Genomic DNA, 20,917 nt, shown 5'->3' on the forward strand with positions numbered 1-20,917 from the left:
CACTGCGCTTTTTTGCTTTTACACTTTGCCTGAAACTTGTACAGAAACGTTCTATTAATTCATATATTCTATGTTTGTTCCTGTTAAGATTTTCCTTCATAAAGAGGTTTTCTTTCATAAATTGACCCAGAGATAATCTCTTATTTCCTCTGAGAACATTTTTTGGTCATGGAAGAAGTATAAGAAGTACTTATATAAAGTAAGTAATACTACAATCAAGTTTTATGATTAATGAAAGAAAGTACCACAAGGCAAAGAAGTCATTATGCAGAATACTTCATGATTACTGGAGCTTTAAAGATTATTTTTATAAACCAAAAATTTGAACTCTTGCTAAACTGTTGGTCAGATTAGTAAAAAATCTAAATAAGCGTTTGTACCAGATTCACCAGCCTGAATTAAAACAGACCAGGAAGACGTTTCAGGTTTGACTAATAAATACTTCATGCATTCAACAATATGTTTTTATTTTGTCTGAATGGTCCCTGCTCTTTATCTCGTCTTTATTAGATTATACGAAATGCATTAAAAGTCCCACTCATAAAATATGTTTCCCCAGTTTCCTGGCTGACTTAAAAGGAGAATCAGATGCCATTTCCTGTTTGACTGTAGCTCTTCTTTCCTGTAGGGGGAATATTCTCCAGCGGGGCCCCGGAGGCAGTTTCCAAAACTCTGTTCTTCAATCAAGTTCCCTCCAAACTTTTCCCCTTAAATCTTCCGATGATACCACCGTACATGTTCTCTACTCTGCTGGGGGGGGTCTCCAGATGTTTGGGCAACAAGCAACAAGCTGTGTGCTCCTCCAGAGAGCCGACCCTCTGCTGTCCCTCTGAATTTAAGGTTGATCGTTGGTATATTTCTAAAATAAAATGTGTGTATTTATTTATTTTGATCCCAATCAGGAAGCAGGGCTCACGTGTCACCAGACACGATACCAACGTGACGTAATAGAAATATACGTGACAATGAATCCCAACTGTTGGTGCACATACAAGGTTTAAAACAGTAGTAGTTTAAATCAGATGCAGAATTTGTTTTTGTTTTGTCATTTGATTTGATGCTGTCTGAAAATCATGATCAAATTATACATATATAAAATCACAGGCCATGAATAGTACTGATTATTTACTTTAACTATTTATAATATAAATTATTTCATCATCCTTATAATCTAATGACAAAAAAAGTAACTTTTAAAACGTTTTATTATGTATCTGAATAAGTGCAGCTATCTAGGTACTACTACTACTACCGTTGTAACTGAATTATTGTGATCGGGTTGTAATTTTGTGATTGGAAGAATACAAGAACAATAACAATGGAAGCTTTACACATTTCTCCCTGCGGCCGTCAGTTTGAGGTCTGTGGCGATTCTTTCATAGTGTTTTTTTTCACTCTCATTTCGGCACAACAAAGACGGCACCTGGGTCATCCGTCTCTTCACCTGGACTTAAACGACCCTGCATCTCCTCCAAAATGGAGCTCTGTGTACCTGGGGAGACATGTTTATTTCTTTTTCTCTGGGGTGGGAGACGCCTGCGTCTTGTTCCCGGTGTCCCAGTTATCGGTGCAACATGAGCCAAACGTGGACGGGAAACTTGCGTGTGCCGATGAAGCGATTGCAGGGAGGGGAACAGATGGGCTAAATTAATTAGCCCGTGTATGTTTAAGTAGAAAGGTATTTATTTGCGTGAGTGGCCGAGGGGCTGGAATTAAAACAGGGGAAGAAAAAGGGGAAAAAGAGGAACAGGGGAGTACTTACTTCCTTTTTAGCAAATCTCCAGCCAAAACGACGTTTTCACAAGCTCGCAGTGATCGGGTTGCAACGGAGAGTGGTTTCAGGGAATTATAAATAAATCAGAGTCAAACAGGCGAGCTGGTCTGAGGAGGAGAGCTCTTTGTTTACGGCCGACTCTGGAGACCTGAAACGGACCCTCCGAATAAATAAATACCACCGCTACAGGAAGTTCAGCCGCTTCCCCTCAGGCCCAGTTTAGTTTTATTAGCTACAGTCCTGCAGAGATACCAACGAATGAAACCTGCTATCCCAACCTCCTCCTCCTCCTCCTCCTCCTCCTCCTCCTGCTCCTGCTCAAGCATGTATGCTGCTCTCTTTGTTCAGGAAACGGAGGAACTAACAATCATACAAGGAACTTTGCTGAAACGGTTCTTATAAATAACCTTTGAGCTATGATCCCATGAGCTGCACATTTCTAGCCAGTTGATTCAATTATCCACGAATAATGACAGACAGGAGACGCACAACAACAAGGCGGCGCTGTTCGTCGGCCTGTTGGGTCCAACCCGCCGTCAGCTGGCTTTTACTACAGGAGGGAGATGGCACATGTAAAGTGGAGACTTATCCAACCCTTCTGCTTTCAGAATCCCAAATTGTGTAATAGTGTGATTACTATGTTTTGTCATGGCGTCGGGTTGCCAGGTCTTGCAGGCCTCGTTGACTTTCTTGGCCCTTTGCTGCATTTCTTTGCAGGTTCCTGTCGATTAGCGTGAGACCATGAAACGTGGAGCAGGATGTAAATTGCATCCTTGATACAAACCGAACAAGGATCCATGACATTCCAAGGTACCTGAATAAGCCTCAAATAGGGAGGAAATTGCCTGAAACAAAGCGTTGAGGACAGCATAATAGGAAAACAAAAGGTTGGGCGGACATTTTTTAACACGGCTAGCCAGCTCGTCGGAAATGTAAATGGACCATTGTTAATTTCATGAATACATACATTTGTATATGACTGTAGTGTCATACATCTTGAATTCCTTACTGACCAGCAACCCCCGTGGTTACAATAGGAAGTCACATAGTATAGAAGACTATGAGAAAATGTCTCTATTGACTCTATTCTATGTATTTGCTCAGTAAACATTGTAAATGCCAGTTTATGGTCTTTAAAGTCTTCTTCAAATAGACCATAATGCATGGTATGCTTTAGGACGGGGCTACTGTCCAAGATGGCGGCGGGAAAATCAACAATGACGACTCTTCAAAACAGCAACCCTTTGGATAAATCCTTAGAGTTGTGTCTGTGCCGCATGGCAACACAACGTGTTCAACCACCTGAAAAATCCCTACAAACAAAAGTATGACGAACGCATGAAGGCCAAAGCTGACGTCACCTCCAAGAAACCAGCAATGCAATCCAATAAATACCAACTAACTAAATATATATTTTTAGATAGCCCTTTATTTTGGGTAAAAATGCATTTAGATTTTGCTTCAGGTGAATGAGAACCGAGGAAGTTTTATTTTGATGCAAAGACGTACCTCAACATGGAAGCGAAAGCAGTGCAGTGTTGATTTAACTTTGGGTAAAAAGGTTTGATACTTTTTTGTTTTTATTTTCCTTTTTACGACGTGTACTTTAGCCAGAATGGATCCCAACTAGTGGAAGGAGTGTTCTTATTCATTTAAACATGAAAGCAATTCAAAATGTGGTCTCTAAAAGTAATGAATAATCGTGATCTCAGTATTGATCAAAATAATCGCATCATGATTCTGGCCATACCCTAAGCCATCAAATGTTTTACCGAAGCTAGTCTCTGTAACTAATATACAGCTTTTAATAAAAGGATTGATATCTGCAAACAGGGTTTTCCCCTCACAGGCGGTTATGACACACTGGATTCCCATCTACACTGGACATGCAGTAACAGAACAAGATGTTTTGGGGTGCAATAGAAAGAAAAGAGACATTTTGTAAAAAGGAAATCACCTGGATCCCAACACCACTGCATTGTCAATGTTGTGTAGGTAACACTACAGCACAGACCAACAGCAAACACACACATCAAATAAAATAATAGATTGCACTTTTCAAATATTAAATATTAGATATCTCTTGAAAATATATTTCCCTTAGGGCTCTCGGTATTGAACTTGGATGCATACATTCTTTAGGCGTCTTGTGCAATTGAGGCGGCAGGCCAGAGGCGGACTTTGCACTGTGGAGGTGCTGGGGGACTTTTGGACAGGTGCGTTCAGGGTGAGGAGGTGGCAGGGGGAGGGTGAGGGTGAGGAGGGGGAGGAGGGCCTGGAGAACAACAGCTTTCTCTCAGCAGGGGTCCTGGGGAAGGAGCAGGTGAGGAAGGTATCCATTGCAATGCTTTTACAGCGTCTACCTGACACCGGTTCAGAGAGGGGAGTGGGGTAGGGGTGTGTGTGGGGGCAGGGGGTGGAAGTGGTCACAGTCATACTGTTCGTGAAGAAGTAAGTAAGTAAATCCAGTATGTATATTCCAATAATTAATAGATACAATACATAGAGAATGAAAAAGGGATTATTTCAGTTTTCTTTTTGGTTTTAGGAATGTTCTGTCAGATATGTAGACGGCACCAACCGGTAGCTGTGAGAGGAAACCAGGCCATTTATGGATTCTCCCTGCCAGTCCTACAGAAAGGACACACTTAATGGACACATTGTGTCAGAGCATCACATACTTTAGTAACCAGCAGGTAGTTCTATCATGATTTGATAACAACAGGCACGTGCACATACATTTTGGGGGGCATTAAATTAAAAATACTAATAATAAAATAAATAAACACAGTAGGATATTTCCCTGCTGCTTTATTTTTTCTTGGCCTTCTGCTGCAATTTTGTAAATGAGATAAATCAATGTTGTGCATAATGATGAAGAGTGACTTACATAATCTCTATAAAGCTGACAACACATATACATATTTCTTTTACTGTCAAAAAATGTCCGTGTGGCAGCTGAACCCGATCAACACATCACAACCCCCCCCCCCCCCCCCCCCCTTGGGGAAACACTGAGTTTGTAGATGGTCCTGTGACACAGTTAACATTGAATAGTTGAATAGATGTGAGAAGACAGAGAGCGACAAGCTGTAGCTAAGGTTAACCCCGATGACGTCAGCTGCTCTGATGAGGTAAACTCCCTCCATGAGGTAAACTCGGGGGCAGAGGTTAAAGGTCAAAGCGTCCGGATGAGCCCAGTCTGTTTGGAGAGAGTCCCTCAGCAGCTGTCATCACCTGTCACTCCCGGGTCAAATATTTTTTACACACGGGTCTGTGTGTTTTTATCTGCTGCAGAGTAATAATCTTTCTCACATGGCGCGGTCGATTGAACAAACATCCAGAAAGACACATGACAATCTATAGAAAGTGGGAGCATTTCACATATAATAATAATAATCTAAAAAAGTGCATCAATGGAAAAATATGCAAAGTCAACGCAACATGGCACGAGAGCACCATGTTGTCCCGTTTTGACATGAGGAACGTAAGGAGCCTCCAGCAGCTCTTCTCCTGCTGCTGTGTACTCGTCATCCAGCTGATGAAGCTAGAGTTAGCTCGCTAACAGCAGTAAAGCAGTTAGCAAGACTAGAGACACGTTTTTATTTAATCGCCTTTTTTGGACCATTCATTTTTTAATCTTTTGTCTTGTATATTGTGCTTTTGTCCCATTTTGTTTATTGTTGACAAATATATTTGTATGTGTAGTTTTTAATGCTGTCATATACGGTAGTCTTGTGCACCAGCATATACTGTGGGTTGTAAGGTAGTTGATGTTATGTGTGTAAATGAATACATTTTCTCAGCTTGCACTACGATGATGTTAATAATTTAATGAATAATAAGCTTCAAGTGAACATGGGGATGTGTTTTTCGGAGTGTGTCTGAGTGAGAGAGTTTGTGAGTGTGTGCGTCTGTGAGTGTAGTATAGAGAACAAGTTCTGACATTAAAATAAATCCTGTTAAATATTCTGATTAGTATTTTTCCTTATTTTTTATAAATTATTATATTCAAGGAGCAACCTGTACTTTTGCAATGTGAATTTGGAGTTCTGTTTAAGAGGGTTAGTAATAATCAACTGATTAATCGATTATCAAAGTAATCGTTAGTTGCAGCCCTAGAGACAAATTTGTTGTACTGCAGCTTGTACTCCAGAACAGAAAAAGTTGACATTTTTATTGTCTCCACATCTTCTATTCTTATTGTTGTGTTTTTTTATTTTACTAAATCTTAACATCTAAAATGCTGCAAAGCTCTAACTAAATATAAAAATAACATGGTCGGTCCTGGGGGCTACTCACCCATTAGCCTCACAGAGAGGTAAATAATCGTGGTCACATCGGACCGGGCCGTCTTCCCGTAGCAGAATGAAAGGTGAGCGTGTTTGGACCCTCTGAAACCGAAGCCCCAGCTGACCCAAGTTCTGCTGATCTCCAGCTGGGTCTCTGCCTCGTCTGATTCCTCCTCATTTCACCGGATTAATTAAATCTGCTGCTCGCTGATCCCATTTCATTGTCCTCTGGCCTCTTTAACAGACCTCTCCATTCACCCCCAAAATGGGTCTTTTATGGGGTGGGCTTGAGTCGAAAAACCAGCTCCGGTGGTGAGAGTGTGTGTTGGTGAAACGTGTCCGGAGTCAGAGGGGGCGAAGGACACTTTGTGTCGCCCCACACCGCTTTGTAATGTTGGGGTTTTGTTCTGTGTTCGCTTTCTTCAGCTTCAACTAATCCTGCAAATCATCATTTTAAGTTGATTTGAACCTAAGGATAAGCTCCTTCTCATAATTGCAACAACAGGGTAGCACAACGTCATGCAGTTGGAGCTTATTTCCCTCACATGACAAAAAAAGAGCAAAAAACAGCAGTGCCCTTTTCAGAATTGTCTTCATATGGAACGTAAATAAACAAATGTGGTCCCCATCCCATCGCTAAGGAATCCCTTTCCTTCCACCTTAAGTCTGTCTGGAGTCCGCCTCCTCTAGCCTGTCCCCCACTAAAGACTGCCTTGATCTGAGGTGCCGAGATGGACCCATGTCTGACCACCTGCCATGGCTGGCTTCTGTTTAGCTCACATCCTTAACTCTCCCCAATGGGTGGTGGACTCCAACACATGCAGCTTGGTGGTCGGCGGTGATGGCGTCGACCTCCATAGACTGATCCAATCCCCACGCCCCCTTCTCTAATGCCGATGAGTGCATTCGGTCATAGGCCGTGAATGCTCCAGTAATAAAGGCAACTACGAGGGCGAGGTCATGGGAGCTGCAGGCGTCAGAGTCTACACACACACACCCCCTGCTGACGTTTAGCTAGTGTGGTTTGTAGAGCAGATGACAACCAGAGACGGCTTCCACAAGCTCGCTCATCAGCATGAAACGATGGAAACAAGTCAACACGGTCCTCAGTGGAAACACTGGAACGGGGTACACTCTGAGGAATGTTGCTGGTCGGAGTAGGAGGGGGGCGGGGCCTCCACGGGCAACGGTGGGACACCTAATCTGCTTCATTAATGCTCCCAGTCGACCATCAGCACTGAGCTCCCACAGTCCTCTCTGGTTTCAGTGCATCCTGACTGAGGCTCACCTGCAGCTGTGCCCGCCGGGTCACTGAACCTCATCGGCAACGGGTCACACTGGAAAACCCTGTGGAGACCGGAGCCTCGTTTTGTAAATTAATATTCAGGATTATTTGCAGTAATTGTTTTTTTCTTTTTTCTTAATATATTGTTGTTCGCCAAAACCACTGGAAACCTACTCAGCAACGAACTTCATTCGGATTCCTGTGCATTTCCTTATTCTTTATAACACCTCCAACCTCAAAATTCACCTACAATGCATTCTTGAATAATCAAGTTTTAAAGGACTTACTCACAAATCTCCTAAGCTATAACCCTTTAAAAAATAATTTGACATGGACATACGTGGTTTTGACAGAACTAGAACCAGGGTAATTACATAATCAAAGTGCACCATACAAACATTGAGCCAACGCTCTGATTTATCGATGCGCATGTATCCGAAACGTAATACTCCTCAGTTGATCCGTTAATGGCTGCAGGTTGTGTAAGCGGATTGTTCCACGTCCACGGAGCAAAGCTTCTCCCCCCCCCCCACCCCCCCCCAGACGAGAGAGTCAGGAAGGGAAGATGGAAACGATTACGAGAGCACTGATTAGCAGAGATCCTTAGCAGAGGATGGATCCAGTTTGGGGCTTCACCTTCTACTGGGCCACACTGGAGTGTGTGTGTGTGTTAGATCCCTCTGACTTCAGACATTGGTGGAGGAAGTTTAAAGTCCACTACTAAAATCACTGTTAGAGCGGTTCCACGTTGCTTTCCGGCATCTTAGCGGTCTAACAAGAAGACATCCATTCATCTTTGCTCTTCATGCATCAGGTGACTTTTTATTTTGAAATACCAACATTTTTCCCTCCAAGCCGCCCCCACAAACAAAAAAGTGTACTGTAGAAAACACGGAACGGGCCACGTTGCCTCCGGTCCCCCCGTGGCGGATTTCGCAGGGTGCCAGCTGCAGTGCTGGGGGGTGGGCGGGGAGGGGCGGGGGGGAGTGCACATGCTGCCATTGGCCTCCCCAAGGTGACCCCTGGCAAAAGCTGGCATCACATCTGTAGGCCCGGCCTACTCTGACCGCCATCAGGGCAGCACCAGGCTCCTTTGTGCACCGGCTGCCCGCCACGTCACCCCGGCAGCTGAGAAGCTTCAGAAACCTTTACCCGCCCCCCGCACAGGAAAACCTCTCAAGGATACCTAGAGGTCCTGGGAGCCCACCCTGCGCCCCACAAGAATAAAAAGGTGGGGTGAAAAGCGGAGGGGACTCCCCCTTGGGTGGGGGTTTCTTGTGTGTGGACCGAGGTCTCCCTCCGTGCCCCTACCAGCTGTCCGTACTCGGGTCCCTTGCGGAATGGGGGGGGGGGCAGGGGGCGCGGTGTCAGCAGCTCCTCCTGTCGAGGGCGCTGCCGCAACACGGCGACGGCATGGACAGCCGTAAGTAATGGGGGCCGCCGCGCACACAGGCACCGCTCTGAATCAACTTAATTAGGTGTGGGGAGGGCAAGGAGGGTCTGGCCATGGGACAAACCTGAGTGTTTGATAAAGAGGTGATCACTCCACATTACTGCTAATGAACGAGGCCTTGGAGGAAGATGGTGGTTTTCTTGGACGCTGTTAATGTCTCTCTGATGTCCCTCCCTCACGTGTCTCACCAGCTCACTCCTCTAAAAGTCCTCCTCTGCTAATGAGTTCATCCCTGCGTTGGACATGGAATGCGTAGCTTTAATTAATAACTGCACGGGTCATTAGTTCCCTGCACTTCTTAAATGTCACACTCCGAGTGCCGGTGAGCTTATGATGAAGACGAGCGCTGATGAAGAGACTTCAAAATCCTGGTCCAGCTTAGATATTAAAAAAGAAAACGCTTTTATATACTACTTTTAAAAGGGTCACCGTGCTTGGTAAAACCTCAGTAAATCATCTTTATTTATTCCACAATCTAACTTCACATCTAACAGTTCACTTTAAATCTGAATTTAAAATACTTTATTATGTGTTTTGGGATCTTTGTTTGAGACAGAGTTGTTTCCAACAAATGAAATTGACAGAATCCTTGTAGTTTTACCACATACAATTCCAAAGAATCCATAATGAAATAATTACCTTCACACCTATGGAGGACTAAAAGTGCCACAATTAAATAAATAAACACATCATTAAATAATTACTTAAATGTGTCATTAATTAATTAAAAATAGAATTAAATACATAAATGTGTTAATAAATGTGTCATTAATTAATTCAAATACAGATTCATGTTATGTAAAATACATATATACTTATTTCACTATTTACATTTACATTTCATGATCCTGCGTTGCAGTGCTTCATGAATTACTTAAAACTGTCAAACTGACCCATCAAAAGTTGGTAGGCGGAACCTAACGCCTGATTGGTTACCCTGTGTATCAAGTCAAGACAAATCAATTCCGGATACTGGATTGATGCAGAGCTACTAAACGACTGAATCCATCCACCCCACCGTGGACAACAAATCTCCACCTGTTGCAAACACATGAATTGTAATGAAACATCTAGAAAGATGCATTGTTTATCTGCTAATATCACTGACCTAATGAGCTTATGGTGGCCATCTATATGCCACAAAGAGTTTGGGCCAGGAACAAAATACTGCCGTGGCCAGGTACTCTACCAAAGCAATGGATCAGACTGGATTCGCGTTAGCCCCGCCCACTGACTTTGATGGGTCAGTTTGACAGTTTTAAGTAATTCATGAAGCACTGCAACGCAGGATCATGAAATGTAAATGTAAATAGTGAAATAAGTATATATGTATTTTACATAACATGAATCTGTATTTGAATTAATTAATGACACATTTATTAACACATTTATGTATTTAATTCTATTTTTAATTAATTAATGACACATTTAAGTAATTATTTAATTGTGTATTTATTTACTTAATTGTGGCACTTTTAGTCCTCCATACACACCTACAACACCCAAATCCTGCTTTTATACTAATGCATAAGTAATAATACAGTGTAACAGTCACAATATAAATTGTTCTAAAATAGAACAATTTATATTGACAATTTAATTTTATTTAAACACATTTTTATTTAAGGACTTTTACTTGTTATAAAGCCTTTTTACAAGTACTACTTGTAACACAGTATTTGACATTATGTGTTTAGTAACAGAGTATTGATGTTCCTGCTGTTTCTTTCTAAAGGTCAAATGACCCCACAGTGAGTCCACGCCGCAGCATGCTCTCTAATCACACTGATGCTGATGTGGAAACATCTGGCAGCTTCACATAATCCCTCCAGCCTCTAATCAGAATCAACTAAGTAGCACTCTCCCTTTTTATCTCCATTTGTCTAATTGTTTAACCGCACGGATTAGCATTAAAGCATTAATAGGTTATAACTGATCACAGAGGCATCAGGGTGCAGCTTCTGTGGAAAGTTGGGGGCGGGGCTAATGTGATTAAAGGGACATTTGAAAGCGTTCCACAGCTGGTGCGATATGTTGCTGTGATAAGGAATAATTCATTAGGACGGAGCCATTAATGTGCAGCCGTGTCTGAACGACGTGCACTCTCATTTGTCTGTACGTACGTAATGTTCACATGCTCTTCCACACACACACACACACACACACACACACACACACACACACCTGTTAGCTTGCGTCCACCGAGCTGCTTAAGGTTTTGTTGGATAGAATTGGGGATCTGAATGCAGACATAAATTTCTGACTAAGGGGTTTCCGCTGATGTTTCTGATGTAATCTGCAGAATGATATTTTGGGGATATTTTGCCTAAAATAAAGACACTGTTCTTTATTTCTGATTTGGTGACTCCCCTCCCAGCATCGTTAGTTACACCCTCACATTTTTATCAGACTTATTATGATCATAGACTGGATATAAAAAGGACATAGTCATAGAAATGGCCAACCAGTGAACGGAAGTTCCCATAAAGGCCTGCAGAGGAGGGATGTAGGGAGGCCATTCACGGCTCTAGCAGCGACGTGTCAATCAAAGCAATCATACCATCATTCACTAAAGGAACATCATGAGCTATTGAAAAATACTTTTATCTAGCGAGTCGATAAACTCATGTTTACAATGTTTACTGAGAAGTAGAGTCATTTTCTCATTCACTTCTATACATTCACAGGAGTCGCCTCCTAGTGGTCAGAAGAGAGAATGCATGGTGAATGCGTAGGTTTTCAGGTATTTTTAAGAATGCTATATTTCCATAGGAGTTAATGAGGATGAAAAGGAAATAATGGGGTGATTTGATCAGGCTTCATTTGGAGACACATGGGAACACACATGTTAACCTTTCTGATAGTCTGAGAATTTATTTGAGTTGAACTTGAATTTAATTGTTCAACAACAAAAATAATCTTCCTTTCAAAATAAAATTCTTTTCTAGTGGTAATTCTAGGGTTAAGGTGAGATTTGAGGTCTTGGAATTGCGTCCTGTCAACAAACAATGTTGATGGGAGAAAAGGAGTAACTCCTCGGTGGTTTCTATGCCAGCAAACTGATGGCTGTGTGACAGAACAGGTGATATTTACGCAGGAACAAACACACACACACACACAAAATCTACTTCTGCCAATCGAGTAAACAGCAAACACCCGAAGCTGCTGCCTTCCTTTAAATGAAGACTGACACCTTCGCTGGCAGCCAAACACCCAATGGCTGCAGACCAAGAACCGTGTGGCACACAGGATAAGATGCACACACACACACACACACACACACAAACACACACACACACAGCTCCCAAATACCAGATGGCGTTTCTGGATTCTGTTTCCAATTTCTTTTCTTTTTCTGATACAATCACAAACGAGCAAGTGTGTACAACCAGAAACTCAGCAATCAACAAGCCACACACTGCAACGGCAGACCCTGACTCTAATATCAAATATTACGTTTATTGAGTTTTGGCCCCTAATGCACACAAACATATCAAACAAATTTTGTTAAAATATGGTTATCTCTGCGGTGAAGGAAGCCCACCAGTTAAAGCCTCATGGAAAGGAAGTCTGACTTCAGTGAGATTAAGAATGCAGATATTTTACTTGTACATAAAGACAGTGGCAATCACCCAAATATTTTTGGTGAAAGTATAATTATTCGGGAGTACAAGGTCCAATCACTATCAGTCTCTGTGAGGTAGAGGACCTTAAATGTATACTGAAGGCTTTGTGTCCTCTGACAAGCTACTGATGTTTATTCCATTGGGCCACTTTGCAGCAGCTGAGCTGGAAAGCTTCTAGCGGGCAGCTGGAGCTCCTTTCCAATCAGAGAAGCTGCGGCACTGCTCAAGAGTTTTTGGAGAGCAAAGAGAGGAATTCAGGTCTTCAATGACTGAGGAGTGATATCCAGGGAGAGAAAAACTGGACAACATTTAAAAACGAACCGCGTGAGATGCAATAAACAGGTGAAAATTTGAATCAGCAGCAACACCATCCGCGAGAGGATGATCTATTTCTATTGAACTCTTCTGTATCTTTGGCCCTGGGTCGGATCAGCAGAGCAGACACTGCTGCAGTAAAATGAGAGCTGTTCTGAAGGGACTCTTTTGACCACAGGGGGCGCCAAAACCAAACCCTGATCATAAAAACCCTCAGCAGATTCCCTGTGCTGGTAGAGGCCATTAGAGGGGACTGATATCTCCAAGAGGAATCTGGTATAACCCCCTCGATTTATTTTTGCCAAAACTGTCACAATCAAAGCCTTACATATAGAAAAAATGAGATGGATCCGCTTGTCGCATTGCTGTCGTTTCAGAACCACGGCCAGCGGTGTTGGTTATGGTCGATGTTTCTGTCTGGAATGCAGCCACGTGACTGACAGTACACTTAGATCTGCGCTGTCGACCATAGTTCCGTCCCCTTCTCCCGTTTAAGCAATACACATTTTTTATTTTGAATAATTTTCTACTGAAGAAAAGTAGGTGTCAAAATGTGTTTTTTCCAATGGGCATTATCTCCATGGACCTGAATGGCAGCTAGAATGCACCTGCATGGACTATGAGCCTCTGGCTGCAGGACCCGGGCCTCAGTGACATGGAATATATGGCTCGTATCGCTGGACATTACTGGTCACCGGGATATGTGCAATACTACTGCTCTAATAACATACCTGCTTCTGTTGCCCCAGTGTTTCTATGTCACTACAAAGAGAGGGGCATGGAGAGAGAGAGAGAGAGAGAGAGCATATGTAGCAACCAGCAGCGTCTGTTTGATACTGAGCCTCATCTGGCAAAGAGCCACAACGCAGAGCAGAGTGAAACAACGCTCACTTTGTTTAACACGGGTCCTTTAGGTTCACAGAGAGGGGGTGGGGGGGGGGGCACTGCAGCCATACACCTGGCCACCAAACACATGGCATCGTGTCTACTAGTATTGTCTGTGTGTGTGTGTGTGTATGTGTGTGTTAATACATGGCTTTATTCTATTTTTTATCAATTCAATCCATTTGTGTGGAACCAATGGGCTTTAAGCGCAGTCACAAACAGGAAGTCGGACTGCATCCAGGGACGGACTGGTCCAAATATGCAACTGGTTGACAATAAGTAAAAGTATAGAATGTGGCCTCTCTTATCCCCGAATCGTTATTGGGGATATTAACGTCTTCACCATCATCACTGTCCTATTGTTTCTCCTCCCAGCAGGACACACACACACACACACAAACACACACAAAACAACAACCGACCGCTCTGAAGAAGAAGCAGCTGTCTTGGCTGGTAGCCATGTTTCTCCAGGGAGGAACAGACATGGAACAGGAGGTAGAAGAGGAGGAGGACAAAGACAGGGTGACGAAGAGGAGGGAGGAGAAGGTATGGGAGGCGGATTGCTGGAAGAACTCTCTAACTTAGTTAAATATGCAAGGTAAAAAACGAACAGTAGTAAGTCAGCGGCTGGAGTGTCAACATGAAACCACCGTTATCATTTGTAAACTCTGTGTGTACTTTCTTCATGCCTGTGTGTGATTTGTATGCTCTACTGTTCTTATGAGGATTTTCCGTAGCTGGAGAGTAAACACTTTAGGACGGTTTTAGGATTAAGGTTACAGTTAGGGTTATGTTTAGGTCAGGGGCTCATCATGTCAACGGGGGCCCTGGCAATGACATTGTGTGTGTGTGTGTGTGTGTTTTTTGTTTGTGTGTACTGGAGCTCTCCAACAACTTGAATAATAATAATATTCTCCTGATAACAATTGTTGTCTGTTTTGCCTTGCTTTGGTCAAGTTGATGGTGAAGAGTCAGCAGCAGCAGGTCAGAGGCCAGAGACCAGTAACGTCACACACCTTCAGCTCAGCTTGAGGTTATGTGAAAATATAATCAACCAAAACCAAAACCAACAGAGATGTAATCTGTGATATCATTATACATCATATTTTTAAATGATTTGCTTGTCATTGATTCATCACAATAAGTCAAAATAATTCATGGTTAGTAAATTAGTGGTTGAAGAGTTTACACAACAAGGTTATCTATTTTATTTTATGTTCAAATTTTAAAAGGCATAGTTGAACATCATATAAATTATAAACAAATTAAAAGTTAACGATTGAAAAGGGTTCTATTACAATATCTGCTCAGAAATAGGAATGGAGTAATGTATATTATCCCCCAATTATCCCATAAAGCACTGCAAAATGTCCAAGTGCAATTCCATCATTCAACAAAAGAAACCAAGCATGTATGTTTAATCATCTACTTGTTAGAACATTTTTTGTGTCTGCTGTAAATATTTTTTAAATCCCATGAAAAAAGACTAAATAAACCAAAGCTCTGTCTCAGTGTTAAATTAATGGTGTCCTCGTCCATATTCAGTATCAGACCCATCCGCCCCTCCAGTGGGAAGAAGGAACAGCCCTGGTTCGAGAATAAACCGCAGGCAGCGAGCCAGACCTCAACCAATCAACAATAGAGACGGCGCTCCGGTCTGAACGCGAGCTCACGACGTGACAGCGTCACACGTCCGTCTCCAGGTGTCCATAAAAACAAAGGGCACTTCTACGGGGACAGTTGATTTAGCTAACTGGCCAGCGCAAAGCTACCAAAAGGCAGACTAAATAAAGTTCAGGGCAGAGCCCTCTTCCTCCTCCTCCTCCTCCTCCTCCACCTCTGCTCGGCCTGTTCTCCCCCTGCCCTTTGCCTCCGGCTCAGCTTTCCCTCTCTAAGTCCAGCAGCACAGCAGCGGATATTACCGCCCCAAGCCTCCGCTGACTTATTGGAGCGAAGCTGCTGAGCCCAGTGCTCTCTGCAGAGAGCAGAGCACCTGGGTCACGTCCTCCTGCTGGTACCAAACTCTACACTTCTGTCCAATGGGGGAAACATGTCTGACGGATCGGATGGAGAGAGTGGACGGGGACAAATAACAAGCTGATTCTGTTGCTGCCGGTTGAAACGTGGAATCGGCCCTCTGGGACAGTGTGTGGTTTCGTTTTGATCTGTGGTGGACATCTTTTGTTTATTTAAATAGTTCATGAAGAACTTTGAGGGAAGAAACAGCGAGATAAATAGAAAATGGAAAGATGAACAAAAAAAGGAAAGATACAAATAAAGGAAAGGAAATGTTTAATGGAATGAAAAGAAAGGTAGAGATTAACGATCGGATAAAAAACAAAAGGATTGAGAGGAGGTTGAGAGAAACCATGACGAAAAAGGAAGGAAAGGTAAAAGGTGAGTGTGAGTCATGTCCGCTGGTCGGGGACAGCCTGTGACACGACAGGAGGGCTCCAGGACTCAATGTGTCTTCACACTTTTGCATGGCAGGACAGTGAGAGGACGAGACACTGCCAGGAAGGACAGAGAGACAGAGAGAAAGAGAGAGAGAGAGGGGGGGGGGGCAACAAGAGCACCCCATGGACTCAGGAAGTTCAAGCAGACAATTCTAATCCCCCAATTTCCTCCTCTCCAATCATCCTGGCCGCTCGTGGCCCTCTCTAAAATTGGAAACATCTTCTCCACAATATGACACTCCCTCCGAAGCACACACACACACACATACACACATATATAACAGCCCTGTTTCGTCTCTGTGTGTAAAGATGAGTGAGAAAACATGACTCACTTGTATCAGCTGATCCGACTATGAATACCTCCAAGTTTGCGTCGCTTCATTCAGAAGGACCAGTTTGACATTGTTGTCGTCTTCCAGATGAGAAAATCCCCTGAAAGCTTGTGAAAACGCTACTGTGTCAGGTTGCAGAGCTCTATGTGTCTGCATGCTCCTTCCTGCTTATGTTTGGTAGAAAGTCAGAATAGATGTTACTTAGTTTTGCGCAAGTGGAGAACAAACCAGCGAGTAGCGGTTCTACCAGACCAGGTGGAAAGGAACGGAAGAAATCCACAGTTATCTGTTAAAGAAAGAGCACGCCCAGTAGGAAAATGGGAAAATCACAAGTTCTAAAACTATTTTAAATGGAAATAAATCACATTGTGGGTAAAGTTTACAGCTGTGTATCTTTATTCTTTCTTTCATCGGTGTTGTGGTACCACAAACTGATATTAGCTCAGCATAAGAGATGAGAGATACAACATCTTTGTTAACGAACAAATAAAAAACAGGGCAAACTGGGACTGGGACACGTTCTGCTCCTGGTTCAGAGGTCATTCTTTGTTCAAAAAGGACATCTGGCGACTTGTGTATCGCTCACAACATTTCTACAGTGGCCTTTTGCTTCTCGGGGTGTTTTCAGAGTATCACAGCTTTCATCAGATAACTATTGTAACACACATTCGTCATGTGGCAGGTGCACCGTTGAGAGCAGGAATAAAGCACTTTTTTATACTTTTAGGGTGCCACCTCACACTTAAAAGTTAATGTTCACCCTTTAGGTTTCCCTCCAGCAAGCTCATTGATGCTGCGTGTCCGTATACCGACTAACGATCCGGACCTCGCACACAGAAATCCCATTAACCCCTGTGGTGGACAAATGCAATGCACTCACAAACACACACACACACACACACACCAAGGTTCATTATTTTTTTAATTAAAAAAAATATATTTTTCCATGTTAATCAACCTTCTAATTATTTTATATTTAGTCCTCAGGAATTTCAAATAAAAAGCCAATTTTGTCTTTTGTCTCAGAGGAGTTCCACATACATCACACATCAAATGCTAATTCCGACAATTTAGATCATTTTTTAATATAAAATAAATCTAAATCAATTAGAATTCAAGGAAGGACTAGTCATCTGTTATGCTGAGGAATGCAGGTTGATTATTACTGTTCATCATGGTGTCCCTGACTGTGTCTAGGTGTGTCTCCTGGGCTCTCAAGACTTCACACATTGAATGTTAATATTAATAATATCTGATTACACTGGAGAGTGTTTACTGTAGCTGAGCTGCAGACGGCTCGCCGGCCCGTTTCACATCCATTTTAGCATAAGCCTGAAAATCCGGGTGCAACATATAGGCTACATAATCTGGCAGCAATTCAACAGGGATTATTAATGCATTTCATTTTAATATGATTGCACAAGGCAGGAAAGCATACAGTGATTAACTGTTAAAATTAAGACGTGTCAATATAACCTGAACAGACGGAATATAAAATACAAAAAACAAAAACAGACGGATGGAATTCAGAAAAAACTTTTACAAATGCCTAAATATCAGATAATTTAATGATTCAAATTTAAATTTGGATCACAACACACACATATATATATATATATTTTTAGAGCACATTTTGGAAAATTACAGCAGGTAGAACGTAGTAGTATTAAGTATTATACTCAAAATTTAAATGGCAGTTTTATTACAGAATTAATTATTATTATGTATTAATTTAAAAACATGCAAAAATTATTTTCTTTATGATTTAAATGAGCCCGAATGACATAACTGCTTCCAAATGGCACCATTAATGTGAATACTAATACAAATAAATCACTCATCACGAATCAGGAAATGGCACTTTTCACTGCAGTTATTGAATATTGAAAAAAACACTGATCCGTTTCCCTGAAACGAGCCGACAGCTGTTTTTGGTCTGATTTTCAGCAGATTATTGTCTTTAAGCTCCTTGTGGCTCCGGACTGAGACGTCCGACTAATTACCCGCCAGGCCCACTGAGCTGAGTGACGTCCCGGTACATCTCTCATACACAACGTACACATTTTTCGTTATTATTGTCATTCAGTTTCAGATCATTTTATGGAAGATCCCTGTTTCATTTGTTAATGGGGACATTAGTTTGGGTTTTACATTCAATACATTTGAAATTCCTATTTCCCTTAAACCTTTGTCGACATGTTCATTATTAAGAAATGGAAAATTAAATATCTAAATACTGACACCCTGAGGATTTTCTAATTCATTTTTTTAAAAGCTGTATGGTTAATAAGACATTTAGAAATCATACACAGAATCATTTTAAGTTTAGATCCAAACACGTATTTTACTTTATTTGACTTATGAGTTACGTATTATTTCTGAAACATATAGTATTTTCAAGGTAACACCTTAAATTATATTTAGGTGCGGCTCAGATTATTTGAAATTCAAAACTTAATATAGTTCTTTTAACGGAGGGCACATAAATGGTCTGTCAGGTATTAATAATCTTCCAATACGGGATGAAATCACGAAACAAATAAGGAAATAAATGATGCCGAGCCGCCCGGCGCACTCAGACCTCCTGCCCCCCCCCCCCCCCCCCCCCCCCCCCCCACACACACACACACACATCACACACATTCATACACACAACAACAACTAACCGTAGCTGCGCGCACGCGCACACACACACACACTTCTCGGACCCGAAACAGCAGCGGCCCAACATCCCGGCTCCGGCTTGCGGGCACGGGCAGCACGGAGAAAGTGGGGTCTCAGTGTGTTTGTATGGGTTCGAGGGAGGGGGGGGGTGATGGAGAGGAATTCACAAAGTTCACGGTCCTGTTACGGAGAGGATAAAGCAGCCTTTGTCTCTGGTCGGAGGCAGCAGGAAGAGGGCAACCTGCCGCGGCCGTAAAGCACCGCGACGCGTGGGACGTAACGGGGTCGCCGGTAACGAGCTGCCCTCTGGAGACCTCCTCTGGCACCGGGAGCCCTCTCATCTCCCCGGCTCATTTGGAACCTGCCGGCCACAATAGGCTATTGTGAACCCCCCCCCCGTACCTCTCACCAAAGCTGCCCCTCAACCCGCGTCTGTCTGCCAGCTCCCCCCCTCCTCCTTCTCCACTTCAGCCACCACAGCGGCGGAGGGGGTGTCAAAGGTCGGCTGGCCTCGCTGACCACAACAGGCTGCTTAATGGGGCACCTCGGCCGTCCGGGACCACCGCCGCTGAGACGGGTGGGAGCGTGCGGGAGTTTCGGAGGGGGGGGGGGGGGGCTGCCTGGTGCGGTGGGTCGGCGCTCCAGAGCGTAAGGAAGACTACAGCTGAAGTTAACCTCTTTAATCAGATGGAGCGAGTGCAAAGGTTTGGCGGGAGGAGTATAAGGACACGACGTACACACACACACACACCTCCACGGTGGCGGACCGGCGCTGGCACCCGTCCGCTAACGGGACGAGACAAGAGAGAGGAGCACAGCGAGAGCGAGGGGGGGGGACGAAGCAACCAGCATGCCGACAGATATTAAAAAAGAAGAAAATACCAAACAACCCGAGCGGCTCCCCAAAAACCAATCAAACGCCAAAAGCTGCTGTGTGGAGCCCCGAGAAGAAGGAGGAAGAGGAGGAGAGGATGTCCCTCCTTTAGTTTGACCAAAAAGGCAGGAGGGAAAAAAATGAAGGAAAAAAAAGAAATGTTTGTGCCAACTCACCATCCACCAGGTCCTGGCTGAGATGTCGTAGCAGAGCTGCCATTTGATGGAACCTTCGGAGCTTTTCCCTGCCATCGCGCTGTCAGCAAGCTTCATCTGATGCGAGCGCGCTCACCGCAGATAAGACACCTAATTGAGAAAACATTTGCACTGGCATGTTGGGCAACATGTAGCCCGCTCCATACCATGAGGAATCATGGGTAATGAAAAAAAAAGCTCCTTGACAATGAACCAATCTCATTCAGACCCCGTGGCAAGGTGAGCGGCAGTCATCTGCTCAGAGAGGGAAAACACACACCCCCTCACTCTCTCTCTCTCACACACACACACACACACACACACTCAGGCGCGCACAGCGGAGCAGAATGATGAGCCTTTTTTCCACATCACAGTACGCCCCGGGTTGTTTCTCCCTTCTTTTTTTCCCTCCGAGGGTATAATTAGGACTTGTTCTTCATCATCATCGTCACCAGGAGGAGGAGAAGAAGAAGAAGAAGAGGCAGCCCGGTCTAAACTGAACTGACTCCAAACAACTTCTATACTGCTTTACATCATGGTCACTTTAACGGAAGCAGGTAGAGGAGAGAGAGAGGGGGGGGGGAGGCTGAAGCTCCACATGCCGATATGGAACTGCTTAGAACACTGTCATGCAATGTTTTGTTTCACCCCAACCTTGTTCTCCCTCAAATCCCTCCATCCCTTCTTCTGCGTACATTCCTCCAGACTGAAGAACCCGGTGGAAGCTGAGAAACACCACCCACCCACCGCTCCACTCGTAAGTCTGC

The 20,917-nt window shown here is 43.4% G+C and overlaps 1 protein-coding gene across 4 annotated transcripts in view; it reads right to left on the reverse strand.

Annotated features, from left to right (window-relative positions):
- nfia (nuclear factor I/A) overlaps positions 1-20,351 on the reverse strand; it is a 127,790-nt gene extending 107,439 nt beyond the window's left edge. For all 4 annotated transcript variants that reach the window (XM_037469873.2, XM_062563397.1, XM_037469872.2 and 1 more), the window contains exon 1: positions 20,133-20,351. In XM_037469873.2, the coding sequence (XP_037325770.1) occupies positions 20,133-20,228 (96 nt within the window). In that variant the 5' untranslated portion in view covers positions 20,229-20,351. The remainder of the gene's footprint in view (positions 1-20,132) is intronic.
- Positions 20,352-20,917: the final 566 nt, after the last annotated feature.

The sequence above is a fragment of the Pungitius pungitius genome, chromosome 7 (genome assembly GCF_949316345.1).
Source record: "Pungitius pungitius chromosome 7, fPunPun2.1, whole genome shotgun sequence".
In the NCBI taxonomy this organism is placed as follows: domain Eukaryota; kingdom Metazoa; phylum Chordata; class Actinopteri; order Perciformes; family Gasterosteidae; genus Pungitius; species Pungitius pungitius.